General features: G+C 49.3%; 2 protein-coding genes and 1 pseudogene across 4 annotated transcripts; all 3 read right to left on the reverse strand.

Annotated features, from left to right (window-relative positions):
• Positions 1-3140: 3140 nt before the first annotated feature.
• Positions 3141-3376, reverse strand: LOC123460869 (annotated as a pseudogene).
• A 1036-nt stretch (positions 3377-4412) lies between these two features.
• Positions 4413-4724, reverse strand: LOC101599127 (keratin-associated protein 12-1-like). The gene has a single exon (XM_012951418.2). The coding sequence runs from the start codon at positions 4722-4724 to the stop codon at positions 4413-4415; it is 312 nt and encodes a 103-aa protein (XP_012806872.2).
• A 5809-nt stretch (positions 4725-10533) lies between these two features.
• Positions 10534-11400, reverse strand: LOC123460864 (keratin-associated protein 10-12-like). 3 transcript variants are annotated; one of them, XM_045150902.1, is made up of 2 exons: positions 10983-11400; positions 10534-10874 (listed from the first exon to the last, which is right to left on the reverse strand). In XM_045150902.1, the coding sequence occupies exons 1-2, from the start codon at positions 11398-11400 to the stop codon at positions 10534-10536; spliced, it is 759 nt and encodes a 252-aa protein (XP_045006837.1). The 3 variants fall into 3 exon arrangements, with proteins under 3 accessions (XP_045006837.1, XP_045006835.1, XP_045006836.1); XM_045150900.1 differs by having other exon boundaries at positions 10534-10851; positions 10933-11400; XM_045150901.1 differs by having other exon boundaries at positions 10534-10638; positions 10741-11400.
• Positions 11401-17571: the final 6171 nt, after the last annotated feature.

Consider the following 17571-nt stretch of genomic DNA (forward strand, 5'->3'; position numbering starts at 1 on the left):
AAACCAGGAGAGGGGGACAGCTCAGGGTCTAGGAAAGGACTGATCCCCACAGGGGATAAAGTGACGCCAAACCAACTAGCCAGAGGACTCCTGGAAACTGCTTGTCTTGGAGAGAAGCCAACATTCTGGATGGCACCTCACCTGTGACCAGCCCTAGAGGAAGTGGGAAGTTGTTCTCCACAAACACTAAGCCTGGGGCCGCCGCCAGTGGCTGCCAGTCCTGTGGTGGCTGACGCTAGGAGCCCAGAGTGGCCCGGGCACACGGAAGGAAACCCTGTCTGCCATCCACTCGTGGCTCCGGCCAGGCCCGTGTGTGCAGAAACCCCTGCCTGCCCACAGCACGTGGCTCGCAGCCACACCGGGGAGCTCGGAGGCTCCTCAAGCCTTGAGTTCTGTGACTGAAGTCAAGGAGACAGCAGATAAAGGGAGCCCACACAGTGGAGTCACCCAGAGTGCTCAGGGGACCCCACTTAGCCTTTTGTTTTGTTTCCTATTTATTTATTTGAGAGCAACAGACAGACAGAGAAAGAAAGAGGCAGAAAGAGAGAATGGGCACACCAGGGCCTCCAGCCACTGCAAACAGGCCTTTTCATATAGCTAGAGAAACCCATAATGTATTTGTTTAGCATCTTCTAATCCCGACCCAGTGAGACTCGGTTTCCCCTCCTCTGGAGTGCGGGGTGTGGCTGGTGGTCCCTGGTTGACAGTGTTTCCCCCGCTGCACTGGGAGCTCATGCCAGGTGTCATGGCCGTTTGATGCTGGTGACAAGAACACAGGGAGGAGACTTCCGGGTAAGATGGCAGCGTAGTTACCACGCCAAAGCAGCCTAGGGGGGAAAAGACCAAAAAACCCGAGCAAAATACACACTTTTACTAAAAAGTGAGGTGTATAGGAAATTGAAACGGCAGCGGAGAAGTAGGAGAGTTCCAGAGCATCCAGAGCCTGCGCAGGCCGGCAAAAGTGGCCCCGGCAGCTCCGCCAACCGCGGCGGCGGCGGGGCGCACCAGAAAGCCGCCAGGCTCAACTCCAGCCACAGGACAAGTCAGGTGCGGGAGCTTCCCCTCACACCGGCTTCACAACTCAGGAAACGTGAAGGGAGAGCGGCAGTGAGCAGCGGTGGAGCAGACCGCGAGGTAGAACGTGTGGAGCAGTGAGACAACCAGAGCAGCCGCGGCTCCCTCCCCTCCCCCACCGCCTGAGCCCAGCTCCAGGGAACAGAGCAGCGGCCCGGGACCTGGCCACGCCAACTTGAGCCGACAGCGGGACCCAAGCAGGAGCAGAGCCCGGCAGCAACATCAGCGGCTCCGGCACCAGCAATAGAGGCCCCAGCAGTGGCGGATCCAGCAGCAGCAGCTTCAGAGGCAGCAGTGGCAGAACCAGCAGCGGCAGCAACAGATACAGCGGCAGCAGCTTCAGCAGCAGCAGTGGCGGTTCCAGCAGTGGGGTTGCCGATCTAAAAGGCCACAGTTGCCAGCCTCGGTTTGCCCCGCAGGAAAAGCCAGTGCCCAGCTGCAGAAATCAGGACAGCAGCCCAGCGACCCAGCCAGCAACTTGACTGAGACCAAAATCATCCAAAAAGGTAACTGAGATTGATTGTACCAGGGAAGGGTCTCACTTGGTCACAAGCTGACTTGGATCCCTCAACAGACCAGAAATCTTAACCTCTTTGTTGATAGAGGATCTGGTTGTTATAATAACTACTCTTGCATAAATATTTGGTGCTGATTTTGATTGAATGTGTACAGTGTTTAGTTCAATTTTAGAATCTACCTGTATTTTATTCCACTCAGCCTACTTGAATACTCCCATAGCAGGGAAACTCAACCCCTAGGAACACCTTTGTAGATACTCTGAGAGCCTTAAGAGCCACACCTAACACCTTAAGCTCCTATCCTGAAGATATATAGCATCAAATCAATTGATATAGCTAAGAATACCTAGCTAGCTAGAAAATCCAAGCATTAACTTAATTCAAGATGCAAAAATATATACATTATAACACAAGAAACACTAAAAAGCAAGACAATATAAATCCACCTAACAGTATTAATGCATCAGAAATGACCTCCAGTGAGAACGAGTTAGAGGAAATGCCTGAGAAAGATTTCAAAAGAATGATTGTAAATATGTTCAAAGAAGTCAGAGAACAAATCAAAGGAGTCAAAGAATAACTCAAAGAAGAAATTAAAGGAATCAAAGCCGGGCGTGGTGGTGCACGCCTTTAATCCCAGCACTCGGGAGGCAGAGGTAGGAGGATCGCCGTGAGTTCGAGGCCACCCTGAGACTACATAGTGAATTCCAGGTCAGCCTGAGCCAGAGTGAGACCCTGCCTTGAAAAAAAAAAAAAAAGAAATTAAAGGAATCAAAGAAGATGCAGGACACCAATTTCATGAAATAAAGAAGGCAATACAAGACATAAATAAGGAAATAGAAATAATAAAGAAAAACCAGTCAGAATTACTAGCAATGAAGAACACAGTTAATGAAATAAAAAACTGTAGAAAATCTCACCAGTAGAATGGATGAAGGAGAGACAGAATATCTAAGCTAGAAGACCAGGTGGCAGATCTAATACAGGCCAAAAAAGAGAAAGACAAACATAGAAAAGTATGAGTGGGAATTTCAAGATACTCGGGACACTATGAAAAGATCAAATATAAGAATTCAGGGCATAGTAGAAGGAGAAGAATTCCACTCCAAAGGCATAGTAGGCATCTTCAACAAAATCATAGAAGAAAACTTCCCCCAAATTGGGAAAGAGGTGCCAATGCAGATACAGGAAGCCTTTAGAACACCAGCCAGACAAAACCTGGAAAGAACCTCTCCTCGCCATATTATAATCAAACTACCAAACACACAAACCGAAGAAAAAATACTGAAAGCAGTTAGAGAGAAAAATCAAGTTACCTACAAAGGCAAGCCCATCAGGATTACAGCAGATTATTCAACACAAACATCCTTCAGAGAGGGGTGGTGGCCAGGAGTCCAGAACATTCTTTTGTGATCGCTCCTCATTCTGGGGTGGGCTGGGCGTGCTTCCCACCTGCCTCGCGAGATGAACCTATGGTCAGGAGGAAGGTCCTGGGAGGAGACCGGAACATCCCGTCCACACTGAGGACAGCTGGTTTGGAGACGCAGGTCAGCAGCAGGTGGAGGTGCTACAGGTGACAGGTCTGCAGACCAGGGTGGGGCAGGAGGGCTGGCAGGAGGAGGACCCACACACGGGCCGGCAGCTCAAGGGCACACAACAGGCCACCTGGTATCTAACAGGAACACACCTGATGGGCCTGCAGCTCATGGGCACAGAGCAGGATACCTGGCAGGGGCTGGACACGCAGCAGGCTGGCAGCCCGAGCTGCCACTGGTGTGACACATGGTGACAGAAGCTGAGCGGTGCTGGAGGAAGACGGGGGGAAGATGGGGTGTCTGTAGCTCCTTCCTGGAGCAACCTATGTACCCAGCCCTGGGTCCCAACAAGCCAGAACACAGCTGGCTCTTCCTTGTTTGCTTCCTCTGTCCTGTCTCCTTCTGGATTTACCGGTATCCATGTTTCTCCTTTTGTTTGGCCCTTGGCTTCGTGGATAATTGCACCTTCTGCAAGCTCCTGCCTCACCTGGGCTCCCACGCCATCCTCTCCTGGCTCCTTACACCATCAAAGAGTTTCCCTTTGTACTGTGACATTAGCCATAGCCCACAGGCTCCAAGACAAAACCATGAACCAAAATAATCCTTTCCTCTTTTATTTTTTTAATATGTATTTATTTGCAAGCAGCAAAAGAGAGAAGAGAGACAGATAAAATGGGCACAACGGGACCTCTTGCCACTGTAAACGAACTCCACTTTGTATATCTGGCTTTACGTGGGTACTGGAGAATTGAACCTGGGTCCTTAGCCCTTTCAGGCAAGCGCCTTAACAGCTAAGCACCATCCATTCAGCCCCTGCTCCAAGCATGTGCTGGGAAAGAAGAATTGGACAGAAGCAGACTGAGCTACGAGAGACAGTGAAGGGGCCACATGGTCCTCAGCCCACAGGACAGGTGGAACCCTGACCACACACGATGCATCAGGCCAAGTCCTCCCCCAGTAGTCCACCTTCTGAGGAACCACAGTGAAGCTGGATCGTAGAGAGCATTGGCTTTTCAACCTTTCTGATCACCAGAGCAGCTAGGAAACCGACATGCAACAGGACAGACACAGAGCTTCTCTGGAGGAATGGCTTTATTCAGCACATGGGGTTAGAGAAGGACCCTGAGGCCAGGGCATCTTTTGGAGAAGTACAGAGGCTGGGAGATCCAGGTCATTCTCTCCTCAGTTCCAGATGGCTGGGGATTGCTCGCCATTGGCCTCATGTGCTCACCGCTGATGATCATGATGGGATGACACACTGGGAACAGCTGGTTGGAGATGCTGGTCAACAGCAGGTGGGGGTGCTGCAGGTGACAGGTCTGCAGACCAGGGTGGGGCAGGAGGGCTGGCAGCACCCGGAGGACTGGCAGGAGGACCCACACACGGGCCGGCAGCTCACGGGCACACACACAGAGGACTGGCAGGAGGGGGCCACACACACGGGCCGGCAGCTCACGGGCACACAATAGGCCACCTGGTATCTCACGGGAACGCACACTGTGGGTCTGCAGCTCATGGGCACGCAGCAGGACGCCTGGCAGGGGCTGGACACGCAGCAGGTTGGCTGGCAGCCTGAGGAGCAGCTGGTGTTGCACATGGTGGCAGAGGTTGGCTGATTCTGGAGGAGGACGAGAATGGCTGAGCTCCTTCGTAGAGCGGCCTTTATACCCAACCCTGTGTCCCAGCGACTCAGAATGCAGCTCATTTCCGTGTGGGGTTGCCATCATTCTCTCCACAGCACCTCATTATCCTGGGGTGCACCTTCCTGAGTTGTGCTCCTCCATAAACAGCTTTGAATTTGAGGCCAGTGTCTTCTCCTGTAAACAAGTTATCCAGGTGTGACCTAGATGGGGTTTGTCTTGCTGGTTTTCAGAACTTTATTGGTGACCATAGCTCCACTGTTGTGAAGTACTGCATCCTCTTCTTAATATCTCGTGTTATCTATCCAGACAGACTTTGAGGTGCTAATGGATTTCGTTATCATTTTTATTATTTATTTTGGCCTTTCAGTGTACATAGAAAAAAGAAAACTTAAGTGCAGACATTTGCAAATTAGAGTCTGGGAGCTAAATTTGGCCCACTGTTTGTTTTGTGAGTAAAATTTTATTGGAACACAACATGTCTGTTTGTGTTGCTACTGGCTGCGTTTATCCTGCATTGGCAAAGCTGAGTAGTTACAAAAGAGGCTGTGCAACTTGCAAAGTTTAAAACATTTGCTGTCCTCCATTAGCACAAAATTGGCTAACCCTGCTGCGGAGTATTTGATACAGCAATTCTTTTGCTGTTTGTGTGTGTGTGTGTGTGTGTGTGTGTGCCTCTGATAGAGATGCCTTGGCTTCATGCGCCTTCCAGCAGCGCTCAATGAGTGGCCAAGAAGTGAAGAAATAAGCTCCCGAGACTATTGCAGAGAGGGCAGCTCCTACAAAGAGTAATGGGTCCCGCAGAGAGGATGACAGGTACTGGTGGGGTGTCCTGGGGGCCTCGGCAGGGGCACAGCGCTGGAGGGCAAGGCTACCGCTGCAGTGTAGGAGCAAGCAGATGGACTCAGACTACGCGGGCCCCAGGGCCAGGCGTCATGACCCACGGCCTGGGGTAGGGAGTTAGGAGCCAACTGATGGGAAAAGACGCAGGAATGTGAGGATTCAGTAATAGGAATTATTCAATCTGAAGACGAGGGAGAAAGAATTAAGAAAAAATGAAAGAGGGCTGGAGACATGGCTTAATGGTTAAGATGTTTGCCTTCAAAGCCTAACAACACAAGTTCAATTCCCCAGTACACGTGTAAAGCCAGAGGCACAAAGTGGCACATGTGTCTGGAGTCAGTTTGCAGTGGCTAGAGGCCCTGGAGTCCTTTTCTGTATTCTCTCTCTCTCTCTCTGCTTACAAATAAATAACTAAAGGTATTATAATTTTTTAAAAAGGAAAGAGCATATGAAACAATATCAAAGAATCCAATGCACTAGTATGTGTCTGTCCTCCAGGGGAGAGAACAACGCTGACCCAATAGCCACATTCTGAGGAAACTGTAGACAAAATTCCATGATCTTATTTTCTTTAAGTACCAAATTGTAGACTCAAGAGTATCATAAGACCCCGGCCATGATAAATATAAAGAAAATCACATGGGGTGGAGAGATGGTGTTTCAGTCAGGTTCACATTGATGGTAGAAATCACCCAACCAAGAGCAATTTCTGGGAAAATGATGTTTATTTTGGCTTACTGGCTCGAGGGGAAGCTCCACAATGGCAGGGTAGAATGATGGCATGAGCAGAGGGTGGACATCACCCCCTGGCCAACATCAGGTGGACAATAGCAACAGGAGAGTGTGCCAAACACTGGCAAGGGGAAACTGGCTATAAAGCCCATAAGCCCTCCCCCAACAATACACTCCCTCCAGGAGGCATTAATTCCCAAATATCCATCAGCTGGGAACCTAGCATTCAGAACATCCAAGTTTATGGGGGACACCTGAATCAAACCACCACAGATGGTTTAGCAGTTAAGGCGCTTGCCTGCAAAGCCCAAGAATCTCCAGGTTCCAGGAACAGCCAGAAGCAAGTGATGCAAGCATGCAGTGTTACAATGCACACAAGGGGGTGCACCCGTCTGGCGTTGGTTCACAGTGGCTGAAAAACCCTGGTGTTCCTGTTCTCTCTCTCTCTGCCTCTTTCTCCCTCTCTTTCTTGCAGAAATAAAATTAAAAAAAAAAAAGAACGAAAGAAAAACAAAAAATAAAGAGATCTTGAAGATCTTCACATACAAAGAAGCAAGGGCAAGATGATCACAGACTCAGTGGGAACAGTGGGGGATGAAGGACAATGGGACATCTTCAAGCCAGGGAAGATAGAAGCTCACAGTGCAGAGAACTGTCTGGGTGGCCGTGGACTCAGGGACAGGGTCAGTCGTGACAGGGGCTAGAGGCCTGGCAACTGGGGCTCTGTCCAGGTGGGGATTTGTTGCAGCATGGCTTGTTATATCTTAGCAGATGAGAGAGAACATACCTGAAAATAGACCTGCCCTTTGGCTTTGTGTCTTCCGGCGAGGCCCATGTCCAGAAAGTTCTGCAACATCCCAAAACAGAATCATCACCTGAGCACCACTATTCAAACATATCACCTGCTGGGGATGTTTCACACCCAAACCATAACGTTTCGTCCCTGGCCTCCAATAGCTCATGGTCATCTTACAATTCAAAATGCAATCAGGGGCTGTAGGGATGGATTGCTTAGTGGTTAAGGTGCTTGCCTGCAAAGTCAAAGGACCCAGGTTCTATTCCCCAGGACCCACGTAAGCCAGATGCACAAGGTGGGCACATGTGTCTGGAATTTGTTTGCAATGGCTGGAGGCCCTGGTGCACCCATGCTCTCCCTCCCTCTCTCTCCTTTTTCTCAAAACAAAAACAAAAACAAAAAAACCAAAAACAAAAACAAAAAATAAATTCAAAATGCAATCGATCCATCTCCAAGGATGTCCACGGCTTTAACAATACCAACATTGTTCAAAAGCCCAAGTTAGGTCTCCTGTGAGACTCAAGACAGCTCTTAGCTATGAAATCCTATAACGATAATAAAAGCAAGTAAGATAATAACAACAAGTTGCATACTTCCCACATACAATGGCATAGAGTAAACAGACCCATTCCAAAATGAAGAAAGGGGAGACCAGACTGAAGCAGGACAGGCTTCCTCAGCAGGGTAAACATGAGACACTGTAGGATGGGCTTCCAGCAGGATAAAAACTAAAGCTTCTTGTCAGGTATCTGGGGCACGTGGTGTCGCTCCAATGGACTTGGACAACCCTACCCCTGTGGTCCTGCTGTTTGCGGCCCATCTGGTCACTCTCTTGGGCTGGCTCCCACTCATGGCCCATCCTTGGAGGATGTTTCATATACATTCCTGGCATCTTCAACTACCTGGAGTTCCCCTTGCATCCTTGACTTTATGCTCACAGCTTTACATATCACGTGCTCAGGGGCTGCCGGGAGAGATCCTGACCCTCACGTACCCTCTGCCTTCCAAGGCTTTCCTCTGAACTGGGTGGAAGCCTCCACAACACCCTAACTCCTGTCCTCAGCACGGCTGCAAAACCAGCATCAGGTCAGTCTGGGCTAGAACGCGACCCTACCTCGAAAAACAAACAAACAAATAAAACAGAAAACAATCTTTCCTCCTTGCATGCTGCTTTTCACAGGTGTTTTGTGACATTCCAGAAAGCTAACAAATATAATCTGTAAGGCCTTGTCCTTGTGCCTAAGGGACAGCCATGTTCTTCTGAATGTTCGAGTCAATAATTAACACTCAAGATGGGATCACATCCAGCAAGCGGAGGTGTGCAGTTTCCAACTTGGCCATGTGTGCACAGTCCCCTTGGTGGTCTTCCCACCCCTCTTCCTGGGATGAACTCAGTTGGGGTGTAATGTGGCTTGCAGTCTGCTACCCCAGAGGAGGTGCCCCTTCTCCTGGCTCCATATTTCCTGCTGTACTGTCCTTCTGGCTCTGGCCTTACCCAGTCAGTTCTTTCTTCTTCTTCTTCTTTTTTTTTTTAAAACAGCTTTCCTAAGTATAGACAATAAATCATGATAATTTCCTCCCCTACTCCCATTTACCCCTCTCAAATCCACCCTCTGTTGAATCCCTTCTTTTCTTCCTTTTTTTAAAAAAAATATTTTGGTTTTTCAAGGTAGGGTCTCACGCTTGTCCAGGCTAACCTGGAATTCACTATGTAGTCTCAGGGTGGCCTCGAACTCATGGTGATCCTCCTACTTCTGCCTCCCGAGGGCTTGGATTAAAGGCATGAGTCACCACACCCATCTTGAATCCCTTCTTTTCAATAGTCTCTCTTCTATTTTGATGTCACCATCTTTTCCTCCTATTAGGAAGGTCTTGTGTAGGTGGTGTCAGACACTGTGAGTCATGGACATCCAGGCCATTTTGTGTCTGGTAGCTTTCAGTGTAAACAGTCCAACCCTTCCTTTGGCTCTTACATCCTTTCTGCACCATCTTCGACAATGGACCTTGCGTCTTGAAGGGCATGATAGAGATGTCTCGTTCACTGCTGAACACTCCACTGTCACTTCTCAGGGCTAGTCACCCCAGTGGCTACCACTGTCTGAAAAAGAAGCTTCTCTAACCAGAAGTAAGAGTAGCATTAATATATGGGTATAAACAAAAAAAAGTGTTTAGAGGGCAATTTGGTGAGCATAACATATTAATTTAGCCAGACAACATCAGGCATTACTCCCCTGGAGCTCATGACTGCCCCCCACCATAGGCTTTTGAATAGGATTTCAGCACCAGCCATGCATTCCCTCCTGTGGAGCAGACCTTGAGTCTAATTAGAGAGTGGCTGGTTTCCACCATAACAGACATGCCACTATTGCACCTGTTGACACATTTGGCCGGGCTGGCCACTCTTAAGGCTTGTAGGGTCCACTGCTGTTTAACACTATTGATGACTTCTGTCCCCCAAAAGGCTGCATGCTGCAGAGATCTTCCTAGCATCCTGACGGCTCGTCAATGAGGAGGAGGTTTTCAGCTCCATCCACTTGACTGCTCGGTGTTGCTCAGTTCTCAGCACACAGGCGAGGAGAAGGTGCTGCTGTCCTGGCTGGTCTCACCAGCGCTCTCCTGGCTCTCCAGGGCTAGCTGTCCTCTGGGTGCCCAAGCATGTCCTGTACCATCCTGAAGCCTTGTTCCTCCGTATCCAGACCTTAAGCTCTGACAGGGAGAGTGATGGTTGGTCCTTCTGGGACCATGGACAAAACTGAGCCAAAGGCAACCTGCTGGTGCTTCCCAGCAGAGGTGGTCCTTGTGCTCTTGTAGCTGACCAGGAGGTCAGCCTCCCTGGTTAGTACCTCTCTCTATGGCATCCTGAATTGTGCATGCTCACAAGATGCTAACCTATTGACTTTCTGTCCGCCCCGGCCCCCGGTTGCATGTATGGAGTTGGATAACTGCCAGGCAGCCACACCAACTTTGGGATTTGTTGCCAGGCATTTGAGAATATTTCTGTGTGCTTCACAAGAAAATGTCCCCATTGCCCATTTTGGACTGGTCTTGGGGACACCGGACAAGCCAGAAAAATGCACATTAGCCCATATTTCTAGACATCAACACTTTATTGATCACAGCAACTGACCTGTCACATGTCTTGCAAGTGACCCATCCTGAAGATGGTCTTCCCAGGGCTGCTACCCAGGTCATGAAAGAACGTGTGAATCACCTCTTCCCAGAAAGGGAGAGGGGCAGAGTGGCACATTGAAACTTCTTTAGGCAGCCATTGTGTGGCCACCAATCCAGAGTGGGACGATTCTGGTGACCCATAGGTGGCCTGCAGGAGCTCCGAAGAGTAGAGACCTTGTTCTGGAGCAAAGACCCAGCCTGCAAGGGCTGGAGACACCAGTTGATCAGCAGCTGGACTTCAGGCCCGAGGAGAGGCCACAGCAGGCCTGGCGGGAGCAGGCGGGGCGGCAGAGCAGGGACACGCAGGAGGACGGGCGGCAGCAGCTGGGCTGGCAGGAGGAGGCGCAGCAGGAGGAGGTGGGCACACAGCAGGCGGGTCTGCACACGGGGCGGCAGAGCAGGGACACGCTGGAGCAGGGCTTGCAGCAGACGGGCACACAGCAGGACGGCTGGCAGCATGAGGACTGGCAGCAAGGGGAGGACCCAGAGCAGACGGGGGTACAGCAGACGGGCTTGCAGCAGACGGGCACACAGCAGGATGGCTGGCAGCATGAGGACTGGCAGCAAGGGGAGGACCCAGAGCAGACGGGGGTACAGCAGACGGGCTTGCAGCAGAGGGTCACACCGCAGGACGGCTGGCAGGGGGAGGACTGGCAGCAAGAGGGCGCACAGCTAGACTGCTGGCAGCAAGAGGGCTGGCAGCATGAGGAACCCCCACAGCAGACGGGCACACAGCAGACGGGCTTGCAGCAGACGGGCACACCGCAGGACGGCTGGCAGGGGGAGGAGGTGCAGCAGGCCGGCTGGCAGCAAGACTGCTGGCAGCACGAGGGCGTGCAGGAGCTGGTGCAGGTGGGTTGGCAGCAGGGGCTGGACACACAGCTGACCGGGGTGCAGACCAGGGTCAGGCAGGGGGCACAGCAGCTGGGCTGGCAGCAGCTGGGGGCGCAGCAGGAGGGCTCGCAGCAGCTCTCTGGACAGTCGTCCACCTGCCAGGAGGCGCTGGTGCAGGAGTCACAGGAGCCTGGCAGGCAGACCCGGCTGTCGTAGCTCAAGTCGCTGGAGCTAAGGGACATAATGGAGGCGGCCATGGTGGGGCTGGCTGGGAGGAGGTGCGAGTGTGCAGGTAGGTGTGTGAGTGTGTGCGTGAGACTGTTTCTGGGTGAGAGAGGTGCTGGGCTGTCTGCTTTTATACCCATGTGTGTGTTGTGACCAGAGGCCTTGCCAGCCTCCCCTTCCTGCTGACGCGCTGGCTGCTGGGGGCCCCTCGTTAATGCGGGTTCTATTGGCAGTGTGGGTACCTCACCCCTCTGTGTTTGTTTTTGTTTTGGCTCTGGTGAAAGCTTGGGAAACATTTGAAGACAGCTTCTGCTGTGTGAAGTCTTAGACGTGAACATGTCTCCATGGCAAGGCCTGCTAACGCCTCAACACTCTGCTTGGATGATTAGGCTTTTAAAGAGTTGTATGCTAGTTATTATTGTTGTTGTTTTAAGCATTTAGACATGTTAGCGTGAAGTAAAACACTTCTCTTCTGCAATACAGCTCGCTGAGGCTGACGTGACCCGCCGTGCCCTCCTCTCGCCTCTCACGACTGCACATGCTTTTCCAGAGAGAAGTTAAAGATTCACACTCTGGTAGAATGGTGCCTCACCCCGTGTCCTGATCCTCTTCAGACACACCCAGGGTCTCTCTGTTACATTTTGCACTTTGCTCAACCCTCCTTTGGCCATGGTGCAAGGCTGGAAACTTTTCCACGTACGTTAGTGGGTACATCTTAAGTTTCCTTGAATGTCTGAAAATGTGTCTGTGCTGTCTGCTGGCAAATGGGATATTTTGGCTAGGTAGAGAATTTTGGGCTTGAGCAATGGTCTCTTCAAGCAACGATGACCCTCTATTTTGGGGATGAGGAAAATTGATTATTTCTTTAGGGTCTTCCTCTGTTTTCCAATATTTTGGGGGAACCTTTAGTTTTCTTTCTTCATTCTTGTTCTAGAATGTTCTGTATTGGTTTCCAGGCTGTGTGTCATTTTAATTTCTGTGGTTGGAACCCTTGAGACTTCCAATATGAAGACTGACCTCAGGAAATGTTTCTGATTTATTTACTTTTTTTTTTTTTTTTGAGGCAAGCCCAACAGACTGGTCTTTTTTATGAGAGAGAGTGAGAGAGCAAGTGAACGTGAGAGAAAGAGAGAGAATTGATGTGTCGGGGTCTCCAGCCACTGAAATCAAACTCCGGACATGTGTGCTATCTTGTACACTTGTGCAACCTTGCACATGCATCACCTTGTGCCTCTGGCTTACATGGGATCTGGGGAGTCAAGCATGGGTCCTTAAGTTTTGCAGACAAGTATCTTATTTTCCAAGCCTTCTCTCCAGCCCCTGACTGAGACCGAAATTAGCGTCTTCCCTAGCTTCTCCTTTTGCGACTCTATATCTCGATTCTTCTGGCATTGGCTTTGGTGTAACTTAATTCTCTCATTTTCCAGAAGTTTATCATTAGTGTTTTTCTTCGGGAGATGAGCTTGATTTTATTTTTCAGACCATGTTCTGGTCTTTACCATTTCTGGCCTATTATTTGACTCTTCAGTTGACAGCCTGGGTCTGAGGGCATGGGGGGTGCCAGTTGTGGCCGAGGGGCTCCTGGCTGGAGCTTTGCCCTTCGCCCTCCCGTGGCGCAGTCTGCTGTCGCTGCCAACCCTGAGTCGGGTATGACTTAGAACCCTGTTGTTCTCCTGTTGGCAAGGGAGCCATGAAGTTTGTTAGCACCTCGCTCATTTCACTTTGTGTAATGTCTGTCAGGCTCACCTGTTGGCACCAATGCCAGGGATTTCTCTCTCTATTTTCGCTTCCTCCCTCCCTCCCTCTCTCTCTTTCTCTTTGCTTTTTTTTTGAGGTAGGGTTTTGCTCTAGCCCAGGCTGACCTGAAACTTACTCTGTAGTTCCAGGCTGGCTTTGAACTCACACTGATCCTCTTACCTTTGCCTCTCAAGTGCTGAAATCAAAGGTATGCGCTACTATATCTGTTGGCTTTTTTTTTTTAATTAAAAAAATAGTATTCTGGGGGAGGGATTACCTGGAGAAATGGCTTAGCAGTTAAGGCACTTGCCTGCAAAGCCAAAGGACCCTGGTTCAATTCCCCAGGACCCACATAAGCCCAATGCATAAGGTGGCACATGCATCTGGAGTTCTTTTGCAGTGACTAGAGGCCCTGGCATGCCCGTTTCTCCGTCTCTCTCTATCTGTCTGTCTGTCTCTTTCTCTCTATCGAATTTATTTATTTTTTAATTTTTATTAGCATTTTCCATGATTATAAAAAATTATTCCATGGTAATTCCCTCCCTAAAATAGTTTTGAAAATAGTATTCTGGCCGGGCGTGGTGGCACACACCTTTAATCCCAGCACTCGGGAGGCAGAGGTAGGAGGATTACTGTGAGTTTGAGGCCACCCTGAGGCTCCATAGTGAGTCCCAGGTCAGCCTGAGCTTGAGTGAGACACTACCTCAAAAAACCAAAAAAATAAAAAATAAAAATAGTATTCTGTGTTTATATACCACAGTTTTGCTCTCCACTGTCATCACAGATGCTCAGGTGGCCACGGGCTCCAGATCATGTCCATCGTGACTAGTGCCCTGAGGCCTAGGGAACACTCACAGCTGGACTGCTGGGCTGTGAGTGCTCTCAAGTTTTTAAGGGCCATCCACGTTGTTTTCATCATGGCTGCACATAATTGGATAAGCTAACATTGTACTTGGAATTGCTTCATATTTTAGCCTTTAACTTTATATTTTATTGCATTTGGAATCTCTTTGTAGTTCAGCCTTTCCACCCCACCAGCTTAACCACCAGGGCTCACTGGTCTGAGTAGGTAAATCCAGAGGACACATGACTTGTCCTCAGCTCTGGACTGTCTTAAACATCACAGGAAAGGCCTGTATGTTAAAGGCTCCACGCCAGGCAATCCTGTGTCTTTGAAGAGTATGGGCAAAATTTCATAGTCTTAGTCAGTTAATGTACATTTTTAGAACACAGCAGAATTCATTTATATTTCTCAGTTGTAGAATAAAAATACCCACGTTGTCTTATTGTACTTAAAAACAAACCTTTGAATCTATGCACTTTACTTTCATTCCCATTTTAATGTGTTTATTAGATTTGCTTTTAAAATTTGTTGATTCCTCAGTCGGGTGTGGTGGCGCATGCCTTTAATCCCAACACTCGGAAGGTAGAGGTAGGAGGATCACTGTGAGTTTGAGGCCACCCTGAGACTAAATTCCAGGTCAGCCTGGGCTAGAGCAAAACTCTACTTCGAAAAACTAAAAAAAAGAAAAAAAACACATTGATTCCTGGGGCTGTTCCAGAAGATGGTTGAGTAGTTAGACACTTGCACATAAAGCCTAACAGCCTGGGCTCAATTCCCAGACACCCTTGTAAGCCAGATACAAAAAGTGGAGTAAGTGTCTAGTGTTCATTTGTAGCAGCAAGAGGCCTTGGGGTATTCATAAGCTCTTTTTCTCTCTCTCTCTCACACACACATACACACACACAATAAATAAATATGTTTGAAGAATAAAAAATAAGTTTATTGATTTGTTTATTATTTATAGGATCAGTTACATATTTATTGGTATTTATTTATTATTATTTTTTCTATTTTATTTGATTTATTTGAGAGAGAGATAGAAAGAAGGAGAGAGAGAGAGAATGGGCACACCAGGGCCTTTAGCCACTGCAAACAAACTCCAGATGCATGTGCCACTTTGTGCATCTGGCTTACATGGGTCTTGGGGAATTGAACCTGGGTCCTTTGGCTTTCCAGGCAAATGCCTTAACCACTAAGCCATCTCTCCGGCCCTTGTTCATTATTTTTGTGTTGTTCTGTTTTATGACAAGGGCTCATCACACTCCTGCCTCTCCTTCCTGTGTAGAGTTCCTCCCTCCTACTCCTTTAAACTTATTTTAAAGTATTTTTCTAGCTTATTGAGTTGAATGCTTAAATTTTGCTATCTATCCCATGCAGCTGAGGATGTAAATTTCTGTCAGCAAAATATTTCCATATCTCAGTTTGTCTGTTTTTCTTTGAGACAAGAGTCTTATGTAGCCCAGGCTGGCCTCACCAGAGGTGGCCAAAGATGACCTTGAACATCTGATCCTCTTGCCTCAGGGCTGGGATTACGGGTGTGTGCCATCATGCCTAGGGTGGGTTTGTGATTTAGTTGTTCTTTTGGTGACCTCATCTCTTTCTAGAACCGTCTACCACTACTCCTGTTTCCAGCTCCCCAATACCGTGATGCTTTCCTTCCTTGGTCTACTCTGGTCTCACACCACCTCTCCTGTCTTCCTTCATCTCACCAGTCTCTCCTGACCATGCCCAGGTCTGGGAGCTCTCTCCTCCCGCAGGACTTTGGGTATGATGGTGCCGTAGTCAGAGTCACATTGCTAGGATGAACTTCCAAACCAGGGATGGTTTATGGGAGGAACAGGATTTGTTGAAGCTTACGGATCCAGGGGATGTTCCACAATGGAGGGAGAAGCTGGCCCCCTTTACAGGCCCACGCAGAGAGAAACTCCAGCAGCAGCACCATAAGCAAGAACACTCCAGGCGTCCAGGCAGACCTCAAGCACTTTGCACACCTGCAGGCCGGAATTCCAGATCCATTCCCAGTAGCCCCTTAGGGATGGACCATAGGAGCCGCCCACAGACACACCTCCTTCAGCCAGGCAGCTGGAAATCCAAGAAGCTTCACTAAAACTGAATTTACTGGGGGACATCCACTCAAACTTGTCACACGCACACATGCACATGCACACACATTCTCTCTCTCTCTGTCTTCCTTCTCCTCTCCCTCCTCCTCCTTTTGTGATAGCATCCTGTCCTGTTTTTCTGAGATACAGCCAGCCCCCATCTCCTTGTCTGCTGTTTTTTATTTTCTGCAGTTCACTTACCTGCAGGCAACTGAGTTCAGAAATATGAAATGGAAATTTCCAGAAATAAACAACTCTGACATTTTTGTTCGTTTTGTTTTGTTTTTATTTTTTGAGGTAGGATCTCACTCTAGACCAGGCTGACCTGGAATTCACTCTGTATTCTCAGGGTGGCTTCAAACTCATGGCAATCCTCCACCCTCTGCCTCCCGAGTGCTGGGATTAAAGGTGTGCACCACCACACCTGGCTAATTCTGACATTTTAAATATTTTTATTATGGTATATTGCTATAATTGTTCTTATTTATTTAAGAGAGAGAGGGGGAGAGAGAGATGGAGAGAATGGGCTCACCAAGGCCTTCAGCCACTGTAAATGAACTCCAGACGCATGCGCCACCTTGTGCATCTGGCTTACATGGGTCCTGGGGAATTGAACCTGGTTCCTTTGGCTTTGGGGTCAAGCGCCTTAACTGCTAACCCATCCCACCAGCCTGCTATAATTGTTCTAATTGGCTTTTGTGGTTCATCTCTTTCTAAGCCTAGCTGATAAACGGAGTTTGGCATACACGTGTATGTGGAGGGAGAAAACTTCAGGTAGGGCCTGGTCCTATCCATACCCATTGGTGCCTGTGGATGTGGGCACACCATCACTGCCCTGTGTCTTCCTGGACCCCTTGTGATCCTCTGCTTGGCAGTGCCTCTCCCTCATGCTGACTCCCTCACCCAGACTCTCTTGGCTGACAGTCATGCTTACAGGCGGGGAAGGGGCGGGGTCCAGATGACTGCTACCCCAAGTTCCACGGCTGTACTCCTCTGAGCCCCGAAAACCCTGACATTGGGTGCGGCTGGCTTTATTGGCCCATTTCTATCAGTTTCAGGGTTGACCTGAAAAGCCCTAAGGATCTGCATCCACCAGGCTCCCATGGCTCTCAGCACCTTTGCTCAGGTGAAGGGACAGAGCTGGGGCTCCTGCTGGGATCGTTACCAAGATGTGCTTGGCAAGCCACAGACTTCCCACATTGCAGGCATAGCCAAGAGTCTCAGAACTTCCTCTCAGAGCTTGACCTTCACTAGACTGTGACCCTAGGGCACCCTCAGACCCTGTGACCCTTAGTCTTCTCTCTGTGCTCTTCCCCCCGCACTGATGCCCAGTGTTGTGGATAGGATACAGAAGGTCCCCCTGTAGGCTCACATGTTGGATGCCTGTTCCCCAGTTATTTTGTTATTTTGGAAATGGAGGAAGCTTTGGTGGGTGCATCCTTGCTGGAGGAAGTGGGTCACTGGAGGGCCTTTAGGCGTCATTCCTGGTCCCTCTTCTCGGCTTCCTCTCTGTGATGAGC

The sequence above is a fragment of the Jaculus jaculus genome, chromosome 5 (assembly GCF_020740685.1).
Source record: "Jaculus jaculus isolate mJacJac1 chromosome 5, mJacJac1.mat.Y.cur, whole genome shotgun sequence".
Classification (NCBI taxonomy): Eukaryota; Metazoa; Chordata; class Mammalia; order Rodentia; family Dipodidae; genus Jaculus; species Jaculus jaculus.